The 24,179-nt window shown below is 43.1% G+C and overlaps 3 protein-coding genes across 10 annotated transcripts in view; 2 read left to right on the forward strand and 1 right to left on the reverse strand.

Annotated features, from left to right (window-relative positions):
• Positions 1–1,853: 1,853 nt before the first annotated feature.
• On the forward strand, positions 1,854–9,829 carry tmem269 (transmembrane protein 269). 5 transcript variants are annotated; one of them, XM_084479534.1, is made up of 8 exons: positions 1,854–2,053; positions 2,537–2,590; positions 3,591–3,655; positions 5,081–5,228; positions 5,532–5,629; positions 6,744–6,887; positions 8,041–8,241; positions 8,542–9,829. In XM_084479534.1, the coding sequence occupies exons 4-8, from the start codon at positions 5,188–5,190 to the stop codon at positions 8,649–8,651; spliced, it is 594 nt and encodes a 197-aa protein (XP_084335660.1). In that variant the 5' UTR covers positions 1,854–2,053; positions 2,537–2,590; positions 3,591–3,655; positions 5,081–5,187; the 3' UTR covers positions 8,652–9,829. The 5 variants fall into 5 exon arrangements, with proteins under 5 accessions (XP_084335660.1, XP_084335657.1, XP_084335659.1 ...); XM_084479531.1 differs by lacking the exon at positions 3,591–3,655 and having other exon boundaries at positions 1,854–1,914; positions 1,988–2,053; XM_084479533.1 differs by having other exon boundaries at positions 2,537–3,655.
• A 146-nt stretch (positions 9,830–9,975) lies between these two features.
• LOC311359498 (tyrosine-protein kinase STYK1) lies at positions 9,976–14,118 on the reverse strand. Of its 4 annotated transcripts, XM_084479529.1 has the most exons (10): positions 13,989–14,118; positions 13,646–13,727; positions 13,313–13,468; positions 12,902–13,102; positions 12,240–12,427; positions 12,047–12,130; positions 11,619–11,836; positions 11,366–11,406; positions 11,126–11,222; positions 9,976–10,954 (listed from the first exon to the last, which is right to left on the reverse strand). In XM_084479529.1, exons 2-10 carry the CDS (start codon positions 13,692–13,694, stop codon positions 10,729–10,731), a joined length of 1,260 nt encoding a protein of 419 aa, XP_084335655.1. In that variant the 5' UTR covers positions 13,695–13,727; positions 13,989–14,118; the 3' UTR covers positions 9,976–10,728. The 4 variants fall into 4 exon arrangements, with proteins under 4 accessions (XP_084335655.1, XP_084335654.1, XP_084335653.1 ...); XM_084479528.1 differs by having other exon boundaries at positions 12,902–13,099; positions 13,313–13,727; positions 13,989–14,050; XM_084479527.1 differs by having other exon boundaries at positions 12,047–12,127; positions 13,313–13,727; positions 13,989–14,050.
• Positions 14,119–14,690: 572 nt separating this feature from the next.
• Positions 14,691–24,179, forward strand: part of magi3a (membrane associated guanylate kinase, WW and PDZ domain containing 3a) — a 103,060-nt gene continuing 93,571 nt past the window's right edge. Inside the window, exon 1 of the mRNA XM_084480150.1 lies at positions 14,691–15,942. Within this exon, the coding sequence (XP_084336276.1) occupies positions 15,639–15,942 (304 nt within the window). The 5' untranslated portion in view covers positions 14,691–15,638. The remainder of the gene's footprint in view (positions 15,943–24,179) is intronic.

Genomic DNA, 24,179 nt, shown 5'->3' on the forward strand with positions numbered 1-24,179 from the left:
AAGGCTAAATTGCCGGCGAACCAAGCTACCGTCTCTAGCCTTCTCTCTGTATATGTCTGTGATCCAGAACTCTAGCTTTGGCGCCCCCTAGTGGTAGTACGTAGTCCGCGTCAGCAGGCTAGTGGATGAGCTGGTTGTTTGCACAAGGATGGCTGTACTCACTTCATTCACCATTCTCCCAGTGATGGTTTGAGGTAGTCTGGGAGAGCAGAAATACACCTGAAAAAATGAATTTATTTGCTCTGAATTGAAGAATATACACATATGCGGTTCAGGTACGTTTTGGGATTAGTTTTTGAACCGAAATTGATAGTCGGTGAAGAATTAACTATTTTTTTCGCCATCCAGGCAAGATGGTGGTGGGAGGCTACTGTAGCAGGTGTGTAGCGCGCTAACAGTAACACATTTTCTATAGAAATTATCTTACTCACTAAAAATAGTTTGTATACACATCACTAGTTTAAGCTAGGGAGCTACATAGTTCCACTATTGCTCATTTTATAAGGCGCATAGTTCGAGATTGGCTCGGAACCTTTGTAAAAATACTTTCATACATTTCATTCATTTTTAGTATTAATGCGACGCAAATCCCAAGTATGCTGTCTTCAGGAACTGTATAGCATGGCGGAAGAATGATGATTCGTTTTCAATAAATGGTCGTATTTTATGTGGCTGTGTGTTTATTTTGTGTTATCTCACACAATAATGCAATCATGTGATTGTTGTGATACTCAGCCATTTTTAGATGCCTCCAGAGAGTTGTAATCATGTCAAATCGTTGCCAGGTTGTATTATTGTAATGCTGCTATTAGTCGTCTCTAATTCACTAATCTAATCCGCATCCACTCCTTATTTTAAATTGCAGAGGCGGTTACGACGTTGGACCCAATGATCACGCACACTTTCTGGACGTTGGCCGTAGGCGAAAAAGGATGTCTTGAGAGACACAACCACTAACCTGAAGCAAACTTTTTTTGTCTGGTACTGCATATCAGGTGTAGAGTGTATGTACAAAAAAAAAAAATAAGGCTATTTTCTGTTGAATAAATGGGTTTCTTTATTCAGACACAAAAACCTCAAATAAAACATTGAAACTTGACATTTTCTCCTGAGATAATGCATATGAAAAGATGCTGAAAGTGATTTTCACCATTGTTGTTCAAGGTTCCTCTTTACGTTTACTTTGTCTTAATTGATATACAGAGGTTTAGATAATGCTCTAATGAAGTAGACTAGTTTAGACTAGTAGGTCCTTGGTCCTACATCCTAGTTGGAGGAAACGAAGAAAAAGTTTAAATTTTAACTCCAAATGAACCAGATTGCTTCTTTCAGGTAAGGTCAAATGCAATGTCAAATCAACGTCATGGATTAAATGGATTCAAAGACGTCAGAACAATCACAGACTCTCACTTTTTAACTATAATAATATATTGCTGGACTCTGAGACTCGGCGCTGAGAGTATTACTGATTATTGGATTATATGAACCATGATGTTGACATACTTTTAAAAGGATGAGGTTGATTTCGTTTATTTGAGTAGTCAAGATAAAGCAGATGTACACACATGCAGGTCTTTAGACAATTATATTCAATAGCAATCAATCATCAGAACTGTCAAGGTAGGCCTATAGTTAGTAGGTATAGTGTTCTCAACTGTATCTCAACCACATGGCCTCTTCAGGATAGCGATGCAGCAGACATACATCATGTTGAGAGTGTGATTCTTATCATTATTGTTATCTCCTTCTCTAACAATATCTATTTAATATATATATTTAACCGCCAAGGCGGCAAGGCGCATATACGTCACTTCCGGTGGAATATTCTGGCAGGTTACAGCCACGGGCTTTAAAAGGACGCGCTGCGAGACACGGAGACGTTCTGGACCAGTGGTGCAGCTGTATATCAAACGGGTAGTGTTAACGTAAATGATACATGCAAAAATATATAGACATACATAGATATATTAATTACAATTGCTTTTAGGCCGACAAGATTTGACGCCTTTATAATTTTGCACGAATATTCTTTCATCTTTGGAGGTGCTTGCAGGTAACTCAAAATGCAATTATTTCCTGCTGTAGCACATATAATAAGCCTACTAGAGATGTTGACATTTCAATGGAATAACGGTGTTATTTGAAAAAAAAAAAAAAAAATTGTGACGCAGTTTTTATTTTGCAGGCCGACGTACCGTTTGTTTCAGATGACTTAGGCTACGATTGATTTATGTGATATATTGAACGTATCGATTACCTTAAGTAGCCTAGTTGTAATCGGCCCAAAGTGTCATTCTAGACGATAATAGGCTACGAATAGGCGTTTGACTATATTTTCATTGTTCTTTGTTTACTAACAACGGGGATGCAGTTCTTTACTGACGCATCTGTAAGGACACGAGTAGTTTCCTTACAGATGCACTTGTATTGTATTTTATTTATTAGTGTTGGCTACGCCTAACTGTAGGCTCATTCGCAGAGGTCAATGTTCATGCGATGTCAACATTGTGAATAAAACCGTATAATTATTTTTTAGCTGCTGTGGACGAACCGCCTCTAGACATCATGCTCCTGCTGACGCCATCCTCCGGTATGTGTTTCTCTCCTCATGTTGTAGAGCTGTATAGCCTGCAGTCCTACACTTGGTGACCGTGTAGGTCTACACATGTAATTACTAAACAGCTACAGTTACACTGTGTCTCTGGTTGCCGTCTCAGTCTTAGCTCTCTATAGAACGGACAGTGTTCAGGTGGTGTCGTAGGCCTACAGTAGGCTATGCAATAACGTCGCATGTGAATACTGTCCGCTTTCAATAGACGCACATGGATATTACGATTAGATTATAGACTAGCTTGGCTCTCATCAAACTTGGCAGAAAAAAAACTCATCTCATCTGCTCAGGGTAGTTGAGGGTCAACTGAGGACAGACAATAAATATGGAAAATGAATGAAGGCCTAGTCTACGAAATGCAACATACACCCGTGGAAGGCCTACTCTAGCCTACTTGTTGAGGTGAAATAAGCCATTTATGGACAAGCTAATTAGTTCACTTCTAATTCTAGATTGAGTTCAGTATTATGAATCATAGACAGAATATATCAGTCAAAGGCAGACAGTTAATCGTCTACATTAATATGCTTCGAAATGTTTGGGTTGTTTTGATAGTGTAATAATAAGTGCCAGTTAAATACCTCTTTCCCATCGTGCATTGCACAAATTAGGCAGCGTTCTAAAAATAAGTACACCTTTAAAATGTCAGTATATCTGGCTCCAGTCCCCCTAGTGGCAAAGGAAGTGTATAGTGGTACTTTGATTAAGCTGACAGCGTGCCAATAAAACGTTACAGAAATCCTGGAACTCAATCCAAGTATCCAGATGTCAGTATTCGGTCTAAGCTATGAAGAATCAAGGCATTGATTCGTAATATTTTTGCAAACTTGTCTATAGTAAGAGGCTATATGCAGAGTATTTATGCCATTAGATCTGCAATGCCTGGGCCCTAGTTGTTATTAAAATGACAAAAAAGCATGATGTCAAGTGTCAGATATTGTTGGCTCTTTGCTGTGTCTCATGCACTGTTTTCTTTCAGATGAAGAGTCTCTTGCACTCGCCTGGCTTTGGAATCACAGGAAGTTCAGGGTGAAAAGCATAATAGTAGGAACATGACTTTCACCCTTTTTGCAGATAGAAGTTAGCTTGGCTTGGTTTCTTTAGGCTTAACAGAATGTGTTCTCAAGTAGAATCAGATTATTTGTTACCTGCAAACAATCTTATGGTCAGTACAATTACAAAAGTGAAAATGCATGCAAGAGGCTAGAATCCACCCGATAGGAGCCATGAAGTCTAAAATCATCCCAGTTTTGTGGCAGCCGAGGTCTTGCATTGTTTAGGTTTAGAGTGACACTGACATTCCAACTTGTTGAGTTTGATGAACATGGCCTAGCCACCAGGATTTACCTGTTAATCAATGAAATGTTTATGCTTGAAGTTTCAAAGTATAACGTTTACAACCTTTCTTAATCTGACCTTGAAAATGATTAATTCATGAAGGACATTTCCCAAATATGTTCCCAAATTGAGACCGCTGTATTTATGACGACAAAACTCTTGAAGCATTTGATTAGTTAATTATATAATGTATGCATGCATGCAAAAATCTATAATATTTTTCTTTCAGAATACACACACAAAACCAGAAATTACCATCTGTTGTATGTAATAACAGTTAGCTATGTCCTTGTACCCGGTCACTTTAAGATGCCTTTCATTTGTGAATACTGTGGGTGCAACTCACAACCACTGTAGTACAGAAGGACTGTGGAATTTCCCACTGACTGAAAGTATGATTGCATAAAAACACTTGACAGTAATAAAGTATTTGTTGTATGGCTGTTGCCCATGTTGTTCAATGTTTGCATGTTGAGGTTTACTGCATGCAGTTAAAACAGTTTCTCTGTGACATTTGCCAATGTTTATCAGCTGTATTGTGTAAACATAGCCACATGGTAAACATGTTTGGCATTCACCAATCACAAATGTTGCATGATTGAGGCTGACTACCCGATTGAATGAATGTAACACTTGCCTCGATTTTGTGTCATTCTGAAACAAATGGATTAGTGTATCGTAAGGTTGGTGTCCATCCAATAAACATGCGTCTTGGTAAGTGATGTTTATTTCTATAAGGTGAAAGAATCCATCCATTAAAATAACAAATTCTAGTAGAAAATGGTTAAACATGTAACTTATCCTGCCTAATTTGGCAGTAAAGATTCTCAGTTAATGTTGCACTACGGTATTTCTGTTTCACACTTTATTTTTCTACTGGCCAATTTTATTTTACTTGTAGTGTTATACTTTTTGTTTGGTCAATTAAATGATAGTTTTGGGGGAAACAAGCTATTAGACCATGTTATCCACCACTGGTGGACTTCTAACGCCCAGAAGAGCCACGACCTGAAAGGGCAGCTTCATTAAGGTCATCAGATCCATTTTGAATCTAGTCTCATTTATTGCCGGAAGCAGCGAGAATCAGCGTAACACATACTCCTGCTAACGTCCATCGCTGTGTGGTATCAGGTTTCTTCCAGCGCGTCAATAAGCTCTTTCTTAGCGAGCGAGCCAGAGGACTGCCCATCAAGGACTTTCTACGGCGAAATGCAGCCAACGCCATCTCATTGGGTAACATGCTGATGGGCATGGCCTCTATCCTGTGCAGCCTAAATGGGTAACTACCAAAAACAAACTAATTTTACTGGCAAGGTTAAAGTAATAGTCTTTAGTAGTAGTAATTACTTGTCTGACTATTGAGTAATGGTCAGACAACTGGTCTGACTATTCAGTAATAGTCTGACTTGTTTCTACTACTTGTTTCACCTATAAAACGTGTTCTATTTATAATATCTATCATTATACCATACTATTGTAGTTAGTTATGTTTGCCAGCCATATTGGATACAAAGCATTATTATTTTCAGTTATAGTTTCAGATAAGTTATTACAGATTATTTTCTTTGTTCTTTCTCGCCAGACACCACTATTTAGCATGCTGGCTAGTTTTGATTGGCTACCTGCTGGATTTGGCAGATGGAGCAGTTGCCAGGCGACTGGATGCATGCTCTCCCCTGGGTGAGTGAATTGTTTTACTTAGCAGCACCTCCAACACTAGAACTATGTGGCCAGTGCTTAAACTGGGATGGAACAGTGAGTACATCTACTTAAATAGCCCCTCACTGACCACTGGGCTTTTCTTGAAAAAGTCTTTCTCTTCATAAATATTCCATTAAAACAATGTCCCTTTTGTATTACAGTGGACCAGTGTTCCTCCCCCTCATAATAAATAGATTATGCAGCCCGTGATTAGGGAAAAGGCTCGAGTTCTGTGTGAGAGCAGCCTTTCACCGTTGTTTTAGCATAACAAACAAAGAGCTCCGTGAAGAGCCATTGACTAGAAGTACTACCAGAGCCCTGAACGAAATTGACTACACATAACACATAATGATAGCTGCTGTTCATTGTATTGGTTATTGACTGATTTAAATTGACCGAATTTAGAAATACTTGAAATGGAAAATCATTTCAGTATGCCATTTATGTTATTTATTTTGTTGTTATTTCAACTGTAACGGACCACATCGACTTAATGTTTAGCGATGTGGCATGAAGTAAAATATATTTCATGAAACAAAAATTCTCACGGGCCAAAAATAGCTCCCAGGAGTGTTGACAAATGGACCATTTGTGTCCTCTCACGGCTTTTCCTGCCCCACCTGTCTCCCCTCCCTTCATATTTGTCTTTGTCAATTGAACAATCACTTTTCCAATGATGCGGCCTAAGTCCTGAGGATCAGGCTCCGATTGTCTGCCTGATCCTGCTGCTTTGAGGGCCATGGCATATCTCAAATCGCTCAAATAGTTCACCCTGGGAGGTGGAATTCCACTGCCTTTTTATTTTTTTTGTTATAGCTGTGGACTGAATTACCTCATCCTCACGATCCGTCCACAAAACCAACAGAATGCCCCCCAAACACCTCTGGGAATGTTGTTTACCCATTTCTGCTGACACTGAAAATTCCACTGCACAACAGTGTGTGCGTGACGCAGTGTGTGTGACATCCACCTACATCAATGTAGGTGGATGTCGCTTTTACATACATACATGCATGCACCTTTACACATCGCAAAAGTCTATTTTATGCTGCCGTGTCACTTGAACTCTATTTGGGTATTTATTTGTCCTCAGGTGCGAAATTGGACGATTTTGCTGACTACACCACCTTTGGCATCGCCACGTCTCTGCTGCTGAGGACGCCCCACCTGATCGACAACATCCTGTGCATGTGCTATGGGCTCTCCGTGTTTATCCGCGTTTGCTTTTATACAAGCGGTATGGCAGTAGTTGCAAAAATCCAACCTAAACGGTTAAATGAGATGAATCTATCTGATATGACTTAAACAGGACATGGAGTTGATTAGCTAATAGGTTGATATGTAAATTGTATCTCATTATATAAGTTAGGTCTACATTATACGGTTTTGAGTTCATTCCATATGGAAGCTTGACACAGTCTGAGAGTTAATTCATGTGGTTACCATAATCACATCAAATGATGGCCACAGATTATACATAGATTCTCCTCTCAATAAATTCTTAAGTCATAAAACCATAGAATCATATTTTGGCAAAAGTCAGTGTTTTCCTTCTTAGCTGAACACAACAACTCCAATGTAACACCATAACCTAAAGGGATACACCAAGATATCGGTAAATTTAGTCTCATTACAAATTATTATTATTAATTATGGGCACTAATTTCGGCGTCTTCATTTGTGTCATCATGGAGCCATACCTCCACAAATTAACTTATACTATCCATCAATTCAACCTAAACCAACTCTTATCATATGTTTAAGCAATAGATCACGACAAGGGGCGTTGCTGCGCGTCGGGACAGCGACCCCCTTAACTGGTATAATGAGCGTATACCACTGACTGAATTAAGTATAGCGAAATGAAAGTCATAGACACCCTCAATTTTGAAAAAGCAAGAAAGTCGGAAAAGCATTTTTTTTTATGAATACAAAAAAGTAGTCCCTCCTGGCTGCCTGCAAAGTGTACGGCAGTTGCTATGCAACACACTGTAGCGTCCTTCAGAGAGAAGGCTAGGCTAGAGACGGTGGCTTGGTTCTCCGGCAATTTAGCCTACTATCAAGTTCACTCACCGTGTTCACTCACATTACTTTACAACATTTCCACCCTCTCCAGCAATCAACATATTTTTAGGCTTTAGTGAACTATGCTATTGCTTTTATATATAAATAAACAACAGTTCAAATTAGGCGCGGAGTGATACTGAACTCTGTAAACTGAACGGGCGTCATAGCTGTGTGTATACGCTCAATATACAACAGTTGGGAACCAATCATATCACTTGATTTAAGCCACCCGTTTTATAACCTGAATTAACTCATAACTCAATTCTTATTCATTGCTTTAAGCTTGTCCCCTTATTTAATTTATTTGTGGATGTGTGTTGCAGGGATCCCGTTTGTGTACCGGGGCCTGCCCTGCCTCTACTCCTCTGCCATCCTGGCCAGCGCCTCCCTTCTGTCGGGGGGCAACACGGTGCTGCTGAGGACCACCGCAGTGGCCCTGATCCTCTTTATGGTCAGCCGCAGCTTTTACCCTCACGACAGAGTGCTGGAGTCTCAGGCCTGGAAGAAGGCCATCTATGCAGGAGGTAAAGTACCGTTTGGTTGGCATATATCTCTCTCACTCTCTCTCTCGCTCTCACAAAGTTTGTCTTTAATACAGATAGCAATAGTAAAAGGGTGAGGTTAGTTTGTTTGTTGGTTTACTTTGGGGAATAATATATTAGAGTTTGAACCCTTCATATTGAAATCCATTTTACATTTGGAGGGTTTGAGGCACATTTTGGTGTTCTTTGATTTTATTGCAAGGCTAACCAAAACAAAACGAAAGGGAGTCTGATCCATTCGACAACATAACGCATTTCAATGTATTATGTTTGACATTGCAGGTATCATCATGGTGTTCTCTTCCATCCAATCCTTGTGTTGTGTCTACTACCTGCTGTGGTGTGTCTCCTACATGCTGTTCCCTGGATCCCTCTGGAGCAGCAAAGTGTAGAAGAGAATACACTCCAGTGGCCTCTGTCTCTCTCTCTTTCTTCCTATACCTGCCGGGCTGGCAGCTAGTCAGAGGCCATCCAGGGCCCATGGAGCCAACCAAAGCCCCTGGAAAACTACACCCTTGAGGTCATTGAGGGTCCAACCTTGACTTGCTTACACACTAGCAAAAAAAGTCCTCTCGCAAAGTGCATTAATGGGATGGACAACAGAAATTCTTAATTTACTTCTAATTATGTTATTAAGGATTTATCAAGGTGTGCATTAAGCATCAGAAAATGATGCTCCATGAAATTCATTGCGATCTCAAATTTCCTTCCGATCTGAGTATATTTTCCCTCCTGGCTACGTAGCCAAGCGACCAAATGCCGTGCCCTCACATTACTGCGACGGTGAGGCTGTGTGAAGCTACAACGTTTCAGACTTGATACAAACTACATAAAACAACAGGGGGGGGGGGGGTAGGTAGGTCTTCAGGACACGCCACTACAAGTCTTTCCAAGACACCATTTATTAGCGGAGATGTACATTCATTTACTTTTTGATATTTTTCTGAGAAGGTGTGTAGTGGATACATCCCTCTGTGATATGTTTTTATGTCCGTTCCTGTTGTCCATCACTTCAACGTACATTGTATGCCCGGCAAGGGAAACCTGTAACAGGTTTGTTGGTGATGTTGCAGCGTATGGTTCTTTGTGACCTGTATGTAGTCCTAGCAGGATTTGATTCCCAGCCTGTTCTAAAACATAGAATCTTTTTGCTGTTGCAATTACATAATGACTGATTCCCCCCCTCTCCCCCACCAAAATATGTAATGCACATAGGACCAATCTGACTGAATTGCCCTTATTTTATCCAAATGTAAACAGGAGATGTTAATGGAAAACCCATGAAATATATTTGGTTCGACATTGACTTGTGTGAAGTTATGGGAGTTAAGTGTCCTTCAGCGATGGATGATCCTGGAGCATCCTTTGTCTTTTTGCTGAGTTCTTCAGACATTTCAAATTCCATACTAGTGCGGTCAGTTTTTTGCGCAATGGGAATGTCTATTACAGCATTATGGCAGCTTTGTATTGACGGACAGTTTGTATCAGCACAAATAATGTCAGTATATATTATGGTATATTGTCAATTCCCTTTGACTGTAGTCAACTCGTGAGGTAAATGTTGTATCCAATTCTAACACTTGTTAAGAAAAGGCGCTTTGACCCATTCTATAAAAAATACAACTCATATAAATCAATCATCTACTGTATGTAACATCTAATTTGAAATATTCTTCCGATTTTAGGATACTGCAAAGTAAACAATGACAATATTGCCATGATTGAATCTATGTTTTTTTTTATTTTCTCTATTGGATTTTGGTATTTGGGCATTTTGCTTGTACATCTTTGCCTCTGTTTTATGAGGCTATTTGGTTTGACTTTCAACAGTAATCCATGCATGAATACATTTGTGTGTACATTTAGAATAATATCCTTTGTTAAAAAACTTGAAAGAAAAAGATGAAAAAATACAGACCTAGAATGAAATTGCTGTTCTTTATAAATAACTGGCTTACAATAATTGTAAATTAAGTTGCCTGCAATGTTGAAATTGTAAACATCAATCTAGATATGGTTTTGCTGCCCTTATATCTGCAGCTTCCATAACTTATTGCATTCCAGTTCTGATTAAATAAACACCATATTCATTCCCAATGTTTTCATCTGCCTTCATGTCCTCTCCCACTTTGAAACTGCAAGTTCACAGTGTTGTATGCATTCTGAGCATTGTCGGGTCATTGTCCACATTTGCACAGCAGATAAGGGCATGTAGAAAAATCTGTATTTTTGATTCTGCGCATTTTGAAAATAAAACAACAGCAATATGCGTATTTTCTGGGATTTTTCTGAATAATGGAAATGCTGCTCTTACAAATTAGCTTACTTCTCTTGTATAATTTTGTCCAATGTAACTTAACTCCCTTCCGCTGTTTGCATTCAAACCTTATAGTACTTCACCATGTCCAATATACACCTTGATCACAACCATTATTCACCATACAGAATGTCTATAAAAAAAAAACTAGCCTAACACACACTGGATTCCTGTTTGATTGGGATGTCTGGTGACACCTCCCATATGTGAGGATGTATGCCTGCTATCTTGTTGTATTGGGCGGGGTCTATGAGCCCTCGGGATGGCAGGGCTTCCGTAGCTGCCAGGTCCAAGGTGGACTCCAACAGCTTTATGATGGCGGAGAAGGTTGGACGGTCCTTGAAGCTCCACATCCAACAGTACTTCATTATGTTGTACCTAAAACCACACAGATCGGGGAAAACATTTGATTAAATAGCTAACAAAAAGAAAACGCTAAATATTGTGGCTCTGTGTAGGATTCCAGTCATTGTAGTTTTAAGAACAAATTTGATTTGTATTGGGCCCGGAGTCATGGCTGCTCCGAGTAGCTGGTAATGCTACACTCACAGAGGTGCGCCGCAGCCTTCTGGTTGTTCCATTCGGTACGAACTCTTGAGATGTGGAAGCACAGACTGGGGTTCCAACTCTGGATAGGGAGGGGACCCTGTAAAAAACAAACATATCACAAAGGATTTAGACAATAACAGCATTTCTGTAATAATTTACAATTAATGAAAAAGACTATCAATATCAAACTGATGTTGGCCAATATGACTTTGAGGAGCTATTAGAAATGTATTACAATACCTGAGGTAATAAGTTCATATAATAAGATTCCAAAGGACCACCTAGGAAATCAAACCGGGAGCAGAATCAGGAAAACACATCTGTAAGTTATGAATCAAAGCTTAAAATGTGTATGTGATGCGATGGCAAGGCCAAATTCAGATTAAATTCAATTAACTTTCAATGTCATCTATTAACCGGCTGGAGGCAGTTAGTTCAAATGAGGGTGTAAAGCTATACAATCCCGCCATTACTCAAAACTGAATGCACTCACACATCACTCCTGTGGAAGGCTGGTTGGTTGGTAATCCTCTCAGGAGCCAGCCACTTTAGGGGCACCTCCGCGGGCCTCTCCCTTGTAGCTCTGTCTGTTTGGCGCTCGGCAAATGCTGTGCCCAATCCAGACACCCTGGCAGACAGGTCTGGGCCAATCAGAATGTTCCTGGCAGCTACATAGCCATGCACTACCCTGTGTTCTGTCATGAGATAATCCTTTCAACAGATTTAAAAAAACATGTATGATGATTAAATTAAACCAGAGACGATGTTGGGCTTTGATTAAACAACATTTACTGTGTACGACTCACGTAGCATCGAATATATGTCTGTTTTGTATGGACTAGTGTTTTGCCGGATTGTGTGTGTGTGTGTGTGTGTGTGTGTCTGCATGTTTCATAATGTTCTCACAACAGAGTGACTCACCAGGCCCTCTGCCACCTGGGTTGCCAACAGAAACACTGACCTCTCCGATACGGCCCCTTGCGGCGGCCCCTTGTCCGAATCCTTCTGGGAACACAGCACTGTCCCTCAATTTACTGTATCAAGGGTCTGCAGGCCTATCTTTTACCTCTATTTTTTGGGTGTTATGTCTGTGGGGAATTGCGAGTGAATTTACTTCTCTGAGGCCCCAGAGGAAATGGAGCAGGTTGCCTGGGCTGTGGGCCTCCAGGACCAGGTACATGGGCAGACGCCGCACCTGGCAGCACAGCATCCGCACCAGCCGCTCACTCTTATTATTGCACACCTTGGAGTGGAAGAGAATCCACTCGGCAAACTCTCTTTCTGCAGATGGGCTGGCGGGACCTACACAGATATGGTACAGCTCATGATAAAAAATAAATAATACAAAGATATATAAAGAGGCGGTGCTCCAGGTCATTCCCTTTAATTTTGTCCATAAAGGTAACGTCCACATGGCCCACAAAGGCTGTTCAAGGAGAGCAGATGCATGGATAACAAGTCTTGGTGTTTGAACATTACTATACAGTGAACAATAACTATTCTTTAGAATGAACTACTGATGTATAGTATAGTTGGGGGGCAGGATAGTCTAGTGGTTATAGGGCTCCCAGCCCAAAGGTTCTGGGTTCTGGCTTCGATATCCGCAGTCTACCCACGCCTAACTCACTTTGTGTGTTCATTCTCTAGGTTTCGTCCTTGGAGTTTTTCTGGGATCTAGGGTTATGGGGGGGAGTTGCCATATAATGGGTCCTGTGAATCCCCTGGAGAACATAACTATGATTAAGGGCTATACAATTCCAATTGACTTGACCACACCTCGGAGGGCCTTCACCACCACTGCTGTAGAGCGTCCCTCTCTGGTCAGCCAGCCTCCGCAGACTGGGCCGTAGCTCCCCATGCACCACAGCTCCATGCCATCGACATCCCACTCCTCAGGCATCTCCCACGGGTGCAGAGCATCTGTCACTCCACAGGGGATCAAAGGCACTGCACCCAGGGAAAAACAGTGTTGACCTTCTGGGAGGAAATAAAAAGGACAAATGTCAAATCCTTGCGATAAGCCCGGGAATGGATCCACTGTAAATGCACAGTCACTACTACTCTACGTTTGAAGAGGGCAGAACAAAAAAGGAATGTTTAGCCCATGTCGTCTCAAAATAGTTTTCAGATTTTTCAACCAAGTCATGTGATGCCGTGTAACGGATGTAGATGTGGAAATGTTCGTACTGTTGCTGTTCTGCGCCGGGCTGCCTATAAAGCTCAGTGGGCTGACTCTCCTCTTCCTGAGGATAGTGCAGAAGATGAGGGACACCACGGCCACAGAACTTATCACCAGTAGAGCGGGAATAACGACCACAGCCACAGAGTCAGACGCTTCTTCATCTTCAATCAATTCAATAAAAAAATACAGAAACAAAGTACAGTGAAGGAGATCCTGAAATACCATATCCATGATCACAGCACAAATGCGTTACCCCAGAGAAAACAAACAGACAAAGAATGGGAACTAGTCAATGCATCAAGCTTCAATATACCGATAATGAGACCTTTAAAACATACAGCATGCTGGACCCGAGCTGCTGTTGCTACACCTTGCCTGCAGCTCCATGAGAGAGAGCTGACACTATTGATGACATTTCTCCTATACAATAAAAATGACAGGGATACAATAAATTAATAAAATATATATATTCTGAATAATCTTTTTAGAGGTCACGTTGCAACAAAGCTGTGGTTATTTACACTTGCAACATTTAATTGAATTATATTTATTATATATGTAGGCTATTAGCCACGAAAATGTTTGCCAAAATATATTGTTAAAAACGTATACTTATTAGAAATAAATATAATCATAGAAATGTGTCAAAAATATTTGATGATTTTTATTCCATTCTCCTACCGTGTGTCTTTCCATTAATTCCCTTAATCGAAAAATCTTCTTTAAAATGGTCCTATTAGTCAAGATAGAAGCCTTATAAGACTAAAAGAAAACCGCTCTGTAACACAGCTCTGAATGTATCTCGAATGTCAATGTCCTTTCTACGCAACTGCTGACCGTTAAGACACTCGTAATTTGACCAGACGTTAATAATTAACATCGGACCCACATGATAACAGGTGCATTTCTGTCCTCAGATAAATATTGCATTGCCTTGAGTGTATTCCGACTGCAAACTGTAATGCAACCACAAGATGGCACAAATCGGCAACAAATAGCCCACTCCTATGCTTGCGCTTCTTATCTCAGGAGCATTGAAATCTGCAAGAGCGATGCTTTTGTGCAATAATGATGAAATAAGTGGAGTTACATTTATAAATTAACACTTATGTGATGTGATGTGATGTGATGTACAAAAAACAAGCAAATAACGTCCTTTCCGATAACAGTCAAGTCCTTCACTGAAGGCTTAACTCCGCCTTTCCGATACGAAGAATACTAAAGCAAACACTAGCGTTGAATAAATGAACGCAGAAGACCCGCCCACCTTATTTCTTATTGGTTGAATGGCAACGTTCTAACACAAACTAGCTCGTGGATTGGATGGAAACCACTGCAGTCAGGAAATCAACACGGAACATGATCAGAAAAGTTATTGAGTATTGCTTAATCGGATTATAGAGTTTACTGCAGCACAGTTTGAAAACATGGCTCACTGCACGGTGTGAAAACACGGCTCATCACCAAGACGGTTTCACGTTGAACAAGCGTGTTATTAGAAGAAACTCCGAAAACTGCAGTCCAAAGACAACCACCCGGGATCACGTCTTGGCCAGGTAGGCTGTGTTGTTCCGTTTCCAAGGAATGCCTCGCTGATGTCATTCTGGAGGAGGGCAGAACAGGTGCGCTGACTCAACTTCTCTGTGCGTTGTTCTTTGGCGAAGGACTGCAAACGGATACTAATTCACGCAACAACTCCACACGATTCCTTGTTTGAAGCGGTTTCAGCATCGGTTTAGGTTTTCTCCTCCTAAAGCGTCATACAGTTCGCTAGGGTGAGCAGTCCTGAGGCTCAGGGGAGGCTCGGTGGCCCGAAGAGAGATAGACCAGCTTTATTTTGCCACTGCGCGTACTTCACAAAACAGTTTCCACCTCCCCCCCCCCCCCTCTGTGTTTTTTTTAGTTTATGATTCAGCCTCGCAAGCGGTTATAGTCTTGCGTGGCTTTTGGAAGTCATCGGTGGCTCATTGAACGGAATTACGCACCGGGACGCGCAGCAGAGGGGAGAGCGACCGGAGCATCACCGTGATCCCTCTCCCATCCTATGCGACAGCATTGACGCAGGTCTCGCCTCCCAGATGTACACAGGTGGTGCTTAAATAATCCAAGATAATGACAGCTCCACAATAACTGACGACTGTGATCAGTGAATGGGCTGCGGTTCGCCCGATGGAATACGACGCCAGAGGACATATTGCTTCGTGTCAACTTCGATATCTGCCATGATTTGACCGTTTCATGTCGTCGCGGTCTAGGAAACAACATTGGTCTTGCGTTAAATAGCCTGCATTCGTTATTAGACTCGTTTGAACGCGTGGAGAGACATCCACAATGTCCAAGACATTGAAAAAGAAGAAACACTGGTCCAGTAAAGTACAGGAGTGTTCCGTGTCATGGAGCAGTGATGGAGAGTTCGCCATGGTCGACATTCAAGGGGGAGCGGAGTCGGGAGAGTTCCCCAACCTCGGACCGGTAGTTTCAGAAGCAATGGTTTGTCACGTCGGACGGTTTCCCAGCCCGGGAGACGTACTGCTGGAAGTGAACGGCACTCCAGTCAGTGGGCTGACCAACCGAGACACCATTGCTGTCATCCGCCACTTTCGGGAACCAATTCGCCTGAAAACTGTGAAACCAGGTGCGTGGTGTTTAAACAACAACGATACTACTACTATAACTTTATTATTCTGGACATACCTTTCCATCTCTCTCTCTCACTCACTCACTCACTCACTCACTCACACTATGCTTGGTCCTTATGTCATTTTGTTCGCTTGTCTGTGTGTTTTTCATTGACCAGATACTGCCAAAGAGCAAATTAATTATGGGATTATGTGTGAAGTGTGTAACAGTTTCCCCCAGTGCAGAATGTGGATACCTTCTGCAGACTCAAGAGTTCTTCTCTGGCATCTCTATCAATTTATTGCCTTCTGTTTCCTGTGTCTGTACACACATATGTACCTGTCAAAAGACCATACAGACACACCCACATTCTCTTCATACACGCCTTGCCATTTGCTGCCTATTGTTTACTACGTGGCTGTGATGATCTACCCTCCAGTTGGGTTTTCTTGTCACTCCTGTTTCTTGACATATTTCTGAATGGCCATCCAACAGGCTCGACGAAAAGTGCTTTATAAGTGTTGTGTGTAGTGTGTTGTGTGTGTGTGTCTTCATCCTTGCTTTGATTGGTGAGAGGCACTTTGTACACTTAGACAGGATTTTGGTTATGTGAGCCCCGCCGACATGCCAGCGCTGTTCTGCCCGCAGTCTTAAAGGGCGAATCTGAGTGTAATTGATTCAATTAGGCCCAGCGCCTCAAATCCCTCAGATGCTGCGTCGGATTGTGTACTAACAAGATGAAATGGAGGAGGAGGTCGACACCGTTGTGTAGCTCACAGGAATTCTAAACCCTGTAACCATTGAACGGTTACAGGGTTGACTGGATGAAGCTCTAAGAAATGGAAGTGTGTTCAGTGGCCTGTCTACACAGTGTTGTTTTGAAACCTTTTATAGAGACTTTTTAACCGTTTGTTGCCACTGACCAAGGTTAGAAAATTCCAGTCTAAAAGATCCTCTCTTCCAGCAATAGGATTGGTTGAACCATAAGAAGTGAAAGTAGAAAAGGCCTTGTTCACCATGTTTTTATCTGGTCTGCCATCAGAATGAAAATATGAATCGAAATTCTGTTTTGTAAGGAGACTACTTCATCAGACTGTGTGTGTGTGTGCATGCTAATGTCAGACCTGTGGGGCCCCCCTGCCCCCCAATTCTTCCCAGGCCTCACTTTGTGTTTATATACCTCCTCTCCCTTCCCGCATGATTAATTAATGCGTCATCCATCTTTCATGGTGTGTCCATGCCAAGATGAGCCGGCTGATGAGGAGGGTGAGAGAGAGAGAGAGAGAGGCTAATGGTAAAAAGGCAAGATGGTGATTGCGTCTAAAGTCGTGAGTTACCCGGGGTTAATATCCTGGGTGGGGGGGACGGGCTGGGGAGCACTTTGTCTCTGAGGCGTTGGTCTCTGAGGCAAACGTCTTCTCTTTGCTCGATGCTGACGTAATGGGAAGTAATGATAATCCCGTAATGGGAAGATGGAGCAGTGGCCTGCTTGTGTACCTGCTGCTTTGGATAGCACAGCAAAACTAAAAGCTCCATCTGCCCACCAGGGAAGCATTTACAAAACACATTGTTTATCCTGTAGCTGCCAACTGAACATCACCCCCCCCCCCCCACACACACACACACACATATACACACACACACTTTCTCTCTACTTGGTATTCATTCCATTAGATTCCCACGCACGTCGACGCACTATGCACGTGCACAGGCACACATCTTCCATATGCCATCCCATCCTTTTCTGTCTCCAAAGAAGCCTATTTCTAATACTATAAGCGCTAACTATGAAGTCTACCTTTTTCCATCTTTCCACATCCGTGTGTGTGTGTGTGTGCGCCCATCCCCCACCATAGTTACATACACCAGTTTCTGTATAGCATAAGTGGGAACCACCCCCCTCCAATGGTAATACTAACTGAATGGAATTCTGCATGCCCAACTGTATGACGTTTCTTCCCATTGTTGTGCTAAAGCTAACGCTACACACATGGCCATGAGAGGATGTTCAAAGTGCTCGTCTGGCTCCCAACCAGAATATGTACTTGGCGCGCCCCCCTCTCACGGGTACGGAGGAACACGCAGCCGTGCACGCTAACCTTGACGAGTGTGCAGCGATAAAACGCTATTGTTCGTTGCTAAGCGTGCATTGTTGTGGCTGCTCAATGATTCATGCCATGAACAGATCCTTGTTATTGGTTCATTGGACCTAAAATACATAGGCCTATACTTGCCCTATGCACTGTATATAATACCCAGATGCTTTTTTGTAATACAAGAGTGCATGTAGCTGAGGGTTTGCCTGGGGGCATTTTTGTTCTTGCTTGCAACCATTCTGTTTGTCTAAACCTATAAACGGCCCATGTTAGTAGCTTAGGTAAATTAGGTCTACCGTCCTCTGTAGCTGATTTAAAACCCATTGACGGATAAACAATTTTCTTGCAAAAAACCCCCCCCCCGTCAACAACCGCTATGACATTTATGAACAGACAATTCCCTTTCAGACATTCCCTTTCCTTCTCCTCTTGCTCTGGTGGTGATGATGAGGTCCCGAAACCTTGTGCAGGCCCATGTCTGGCCCAGAACACCTAGAGGAAAAGCAAGCAGTCCACACATGGCACAGCCTGATCCCGTAGGAGTCATTGGCTTCCAACCCCTCTGGGGGCTGCTGCCAAGGTCACTCACTGTGCCCAGACTCTTCCTCAGCCACACGAAATAACAAACGATTTTGGTTCTGCTCACTACCACGACGGTTCCCTTTTTTTCCCCCCCTCCTCCTTCTACCTTCTTTGAAGTGTGTTCAAATGTTAAATCCTAGTGGTCCCTGTAGTTTTGATGAAGCATGTGTCTGTGTGTAGGTATCCGATGGTAGTCAGGCTCTGATAGCTGTCACACTCTCCACCCCGTGTGTGTCTGTAGGTATGGCTTTGGGCTAGAGGCCCCAGATTGGTTCACTACGTGAATACCAAGCTCTCTCTCTCTCTCTCTCTCTCTCTCTCTCTCTCTCTCTCTCTCTCTCTCTCTCTCTCTCTCTCTCTCTCTCTCTCTCTCTCTCTCTCTCTCTCTCTCTCTCTCTCTCTCTCTCTCAAAGAGAAAAACAATATAGTGCTCCATGAGGGATCAGCCAGACTGATGTTCTCGCTTAGCTTCTGTTCTCGGCAGCTTGAAAAAACCAAAACGACTCTTCATCCTTCCTCGGGGGGGATGAGCTCATTCCTTAATTAAACCTCATGTCTTTGTCTTGTAAGAGAGCCCTGAGGCACATTTCTTGGTGGTTAACCTCCAACACCCCGCCTGGAGGTCGCCTTCCTTCCTGCATGCCATCCTGAGTGAGACAACCCGGCCACCTGATTGGCCCTGGTCGCCGCTCCCCCTCCTCTCTCTTATTTGTCCACCGTCCGTTGAGCCGCTGTGCAGCTCCAGTCATGAGCCTGGTAGGAAGCACTCCATGAGCTTTTTATCTTCTCCATGTGAGCCAGTCCTGCTCTCCCTCGCCGCCACAACACTTCTGTGTGTGTGTGTGTGTGTGTGTGTGTGTGTGTGTGTGTGTGTGTGTGTGTGTGTGTGTGTGTGTGTGTGTGTGTGTGTGTGTGTGTGTGTGTGTGTGTGTGTGTGTGTGTGAGAGAGAGACCCAGCCTGCCTCTACGTTAGCCTACAGTCCGTACGTTAGCCTACAGAGTTTATGTCTGACTAGTGAATGGTTGCCAGGATGTACACACACGCACACATGTGCACACACACGCATGCACATACATTTGGCTTCTTGCCTCAAATTTATTTGTAATTGGCCCCTCTCCGCCATCCTCAGAGGTTTTCTACCTGACTGAAAGATGAGCCGCATTACATGGACAGGGCCTTGGAACACAGTGTTGGTGGTGAACAGCGGCCATCTTTTATGCTTCCTCAAAATCAAATTTTCAGTCCATTATATTCTGATATGCCTTGATGACAGAGGTGTCATAGTAGGGGTGAGCACAGTTGTATCTTATGGAATTTGTTATGGGCACTTACATGCCTACAGAGTAGACCCATAATTAACTTAAAAGATAACTTCTATATATTTTTTTCAATTGGACACTTTCTTTCAATCATTTAGGCGGGTTAATGACTAATGCGGACAACAATTGTTGAAAATTGTCCTTGAGTTTAGTTAGTTTCCTTGAGCAACACTTAGTTAGTGACACAATAACAAACGAAAGGATAAAAGCGAAAGGGAAAGAAGAATGTGGTATTTCTCTTGGGCCATAGTATCGTAGTAGTCCATAGTCTCTTATAGTCTTTCCCTGAGAATTGTATATTTTGAAACCAGGGAAAATTAAAGAATTTCAAAACGGGAGAAATGGTGAAATGCTGTTGAGGAAGCAAGGAAAGAATAGAAGAATAAACGTTGGCAGGAGAAAACGAGAATGAAAGATGGAATTATAATTGCAGCGTGAGACAAATTTGGGCCTTCATCCCCACTATACTTAGGAGAGCACAGAGCACCACCCTTTGACAGCCTCCACCCCTCCCGTAACTGCAAACCCTCCAAACTGCACCAGCACCAGGCTTTTCCAATCCCCACGTCTTCAAGCTACACCTACTCAGCCTGCAGGTGTGTGTGTGTGGGTGTGGGTGTGTTTGTGTGTACACACGCACGAAAAGAGAGAATGAGGGCACATCCGGATTTTTCTACCCCCCCCTTTCTGACAGCCTTATGAAGTAGAGCAGCATCACGTGGGAGTGGCTATGTGCACGCTCATGCAAGCTGGGCCTACGGTGCTGTGGTGTGTCTGTGTCTGTAATTTTGTGCACATATTTGAACAGATGCAACCTGCTGTTCTCTCTCTCTCTCTCTCTCTCTCTCTCTCTCTCTCTCTCTCTCTCTCTCTCTCTCTCTCTCTCTCTCTCTCTCTCTCTCTCTCTCTCTCTCCACCCGGTGGTTTTATTTATTGATCAGATGCCCTTTGATTCAATTGCTTTGTTTTTATCTCTTGTGTTCTTCTTGTGCCAGGTGGTAGCAGGGGGTTAGTCCTCACACTGTGTGTGCGTGTGGGTGTTTTCTGTGCGTGTGCATGTGTGTACGTGCTGCATGGGTCTGCATGTGTGTGTGTGTGTTGTATCACTGTATCTACCATTGAGCATTGTATTTACTCTCTGGGCAATAAAGGAACAGTCAATGTCAGTTGGATCTCAGAGGCTCTCGTCACGTCATAGGCTTGGCATCAATTCACCCCCCCCCTCCCCCCCCCCCCCCCCCCACCCAAAGCCCACTCAGCTGTTTCGCTCCACCACTTGAACCTCGAAAAGATCAATTTTTTTGGTTCACTCCCCCTCTCCTCCTCCCTCCCATTCGGCTTGTATCCATGACAGCGTTGCATACAAAGAAGATACCACCTGTTACACACACACACACACACACACACACACACACACACACACACACACACACACACACACACACACACACACACACACACACACACACACACACACACACACACCCTCTCGGTGGTCGCCCCTCCAACCAGCTGCTGCACCAGGAGCCTTGTCTTCTTTCAGAACAACGCTGCGTCATTCTTTTGTTTTCCCCCGCGTCTATTCTAGTGAATATCGTTGGATTCTTCGGCTGGATGCTTCTTGCTATCTTCAGCTGGGACCATTCATGAGATGCATGAGATTTCCTACAGTTAAATGCTGATTTGGGTATATGCGTAGTTCATGCCGATATCGGCATGAAGCTAGCTACCTAGCTACCTGACTTTTTGTGGTTAAATATTTGCTTTAAAAGAAAACACTTGAGTTAATGACGCCCATATTATTTGCACGGCTCATTCTGAGTGCAGTGGTTTCTTAATGGTACGGGTTCTGTTAAGGGAGGCTTTCCATACACATTGTGAATGAACACTGAAGCACTTGACTACAGTCGGACAAACTGGGAGGAGCAGGCAAATGAAGAGACGGGAACTCAAAAGCCCTAAAGAACAGAGCTAGAACTCAAAAGGCCACACATCTAAAGTGTGAGTAAGATCGAGAGTAATTCAGGTAAAAATGTATCGACCATCGATCTTGGCTTTTGCATATCCTCTCGCAGTCACTTTCCCTAGACAATGGCAAAAACATAGGATTTCTTGTGACAAAATGGCATATTAATGTGTTAGACATCCATAGACGTTTAAAACAAGAAAACGTAATTTTGGGTTCACTGGCCCGTTAAGATCATTAAAAGTCTATGTATCGACCCATTCACTTGGTATTATTGTTTCATTCTTAACGACTCTTGGGTTGAGGTAATGGAGTTAATGCATATTCGACCTGCATGATCCATAGGGGAGGAGAAGCCAAGATGATATAAGAACCATGAGATAATAGGCTTTATAAAACGGGTGGCTTAAATCAAGCGATCTGATTGGTTCCCAGCTGTTGTATATTGAGCGTATTGAGGTAACACAGCTATGATGCCCATTCCGTTTACAGAGTTCAGTATCACTCCGCGCCTAACTTGAACTGTTGTTTATTTATATATAAAAGCAATAGCATAGTTCACTAAAGCCTAAAAATATGTTGATTGCTGGAGAGGGTGGAAATGTTGTAAAGCAATAGGCACACGGTGAGTGAACTGCTCGATAGTAGGCTAAATTGCCGGCGAATGAAGCTACCGTCTCTAGCCTTCTCTCTGAAGGACGCTACAGTGTGTTGCATAGCAACCGCCGTACACTTTGCAGGCAGCCAGGCGGGACTACTTTTTTGTATTTGTTAAAAAAAATGCTTTATGCTTCAGGCTAGCTTTGTGGCCAAAGACCCTGGTTTTTACACAGTGGCATGTGCAAGGATAAATATACCCTGCAGGCAAGCGGCTGCACGGTGATCGGAAACAAATCCATCCGGTGTTGTGAGTTCTTCAGGTGATTGTAATCGTCCTCGGGAGGGGATGTTATCATCCGGCCATCGGTGCACTGAAGACATGGATATCACAGCTGTCATGCTCGCTGGAGATGAGCTCCTTCCAGTGTCCTCAGGAATGCATGGCTGTCCGGATCCCCGCTTTGCATGGCTTGTTAGCCTATTTAACAGATTATGGATCTGCCTCCCCCTCCCATAGACCGGCATACCGTGACTACATTAACTGTACATCCATATGTCACGCACACGGTTAATAACACACTCTAGTCAGTAATTATGATCCCCATGTTTCACAGATTCGGGGGTTGGATAAGTAAGGAGACTGTATCGAATGCTGCTCCACACTCCATTAACGGACTCCTCTGTGGTTCACGGAAGGCAACTGTTATGATGGGCTGTCCTCGCTCTGCTCGTCTGATGATCAGTGTTTCCTGTGTTCCGCTAATAGGCCACTGGGAAACGATGAATAGCGCATTGTACTGGCTCCTCTCTGTTTAGCAGAGTCCTTCTATAATCTGACCTTGCCCTGTGACAGGCCAGCCGACACACACAGGAGTACAAGCACACAGGGTGATTGTGTGTGTCGACATGGGAACCTCCCTCCCTGTTATTTCAGGGGGGCCACCCAACAGTGAAACCCGAGGGATCCCAACCACGAGTAATCAATGTTTAAAGGGCATGATGAACGTTGCTCTCAGCGTCTATTGACCTGCTATCAGAGTATCCTTTAACGGTGATTGTTCAACGCCCGCTCTCACACATTGTGGCCGGCCGGTGCATTGATTCGCCCCATGGGATGATGAGCCGTACAACTGCTCCGCGCGCTTCAATGAATCGAACCAATACGTCGTTAGTTTGGATTTTACATAGAAGTCTTCCTTTCATTGTCGCCACGTGCATGAAAAGATGTAAAATACATATAGCACAAATTCTACCAATTTAGTTTTATTTCATTGGCATTTGAAATTTTTGTACTGCTCTCAGTCAGATGCTATAAAATAGTATGAATTTTCACAGCCGTCGATTGTATGGCAACAAAAAGGCGTTTTTGTTTATTCCATTCAGAAGCAGTGGAAGGTCGCGCCCTGTGAACACACTCTCAGGTTCGTATCGCCCACAAACACGGCAGGGTTGTGTCTCCCACCAACACGGCAGGTTGCGTGTTTGCTCTGCAGAATGGCGGACATGTCTGGAATGCAGATATTTCCAGTTAGTTGTGGCACACGGTGTGCTGATCGGGGGCGTTTGGCTAGTGTACTGTTACCAACAGGTGCTACTCTTCCTGTGTCACATTGTTTCCATCTCATCCATCCAATAATAACACCAGGTTCAAGTGACCAAAAGAACCCCCCCCCCCCTCTTTCTTCTATC

Source organism: Micromesistius poutassou (assembly GCF_964030765.1).
Source record: "Micromesistius poutassou genome assembly, chromosome: 15".
In the NCBI taxonomy this organism is placed as follows: Eukaryota; Metazoa; Chordata; class Actinopteri; order Gadiformes; family Gadidae; genus Micromesistius; species Micromesistius poutassou.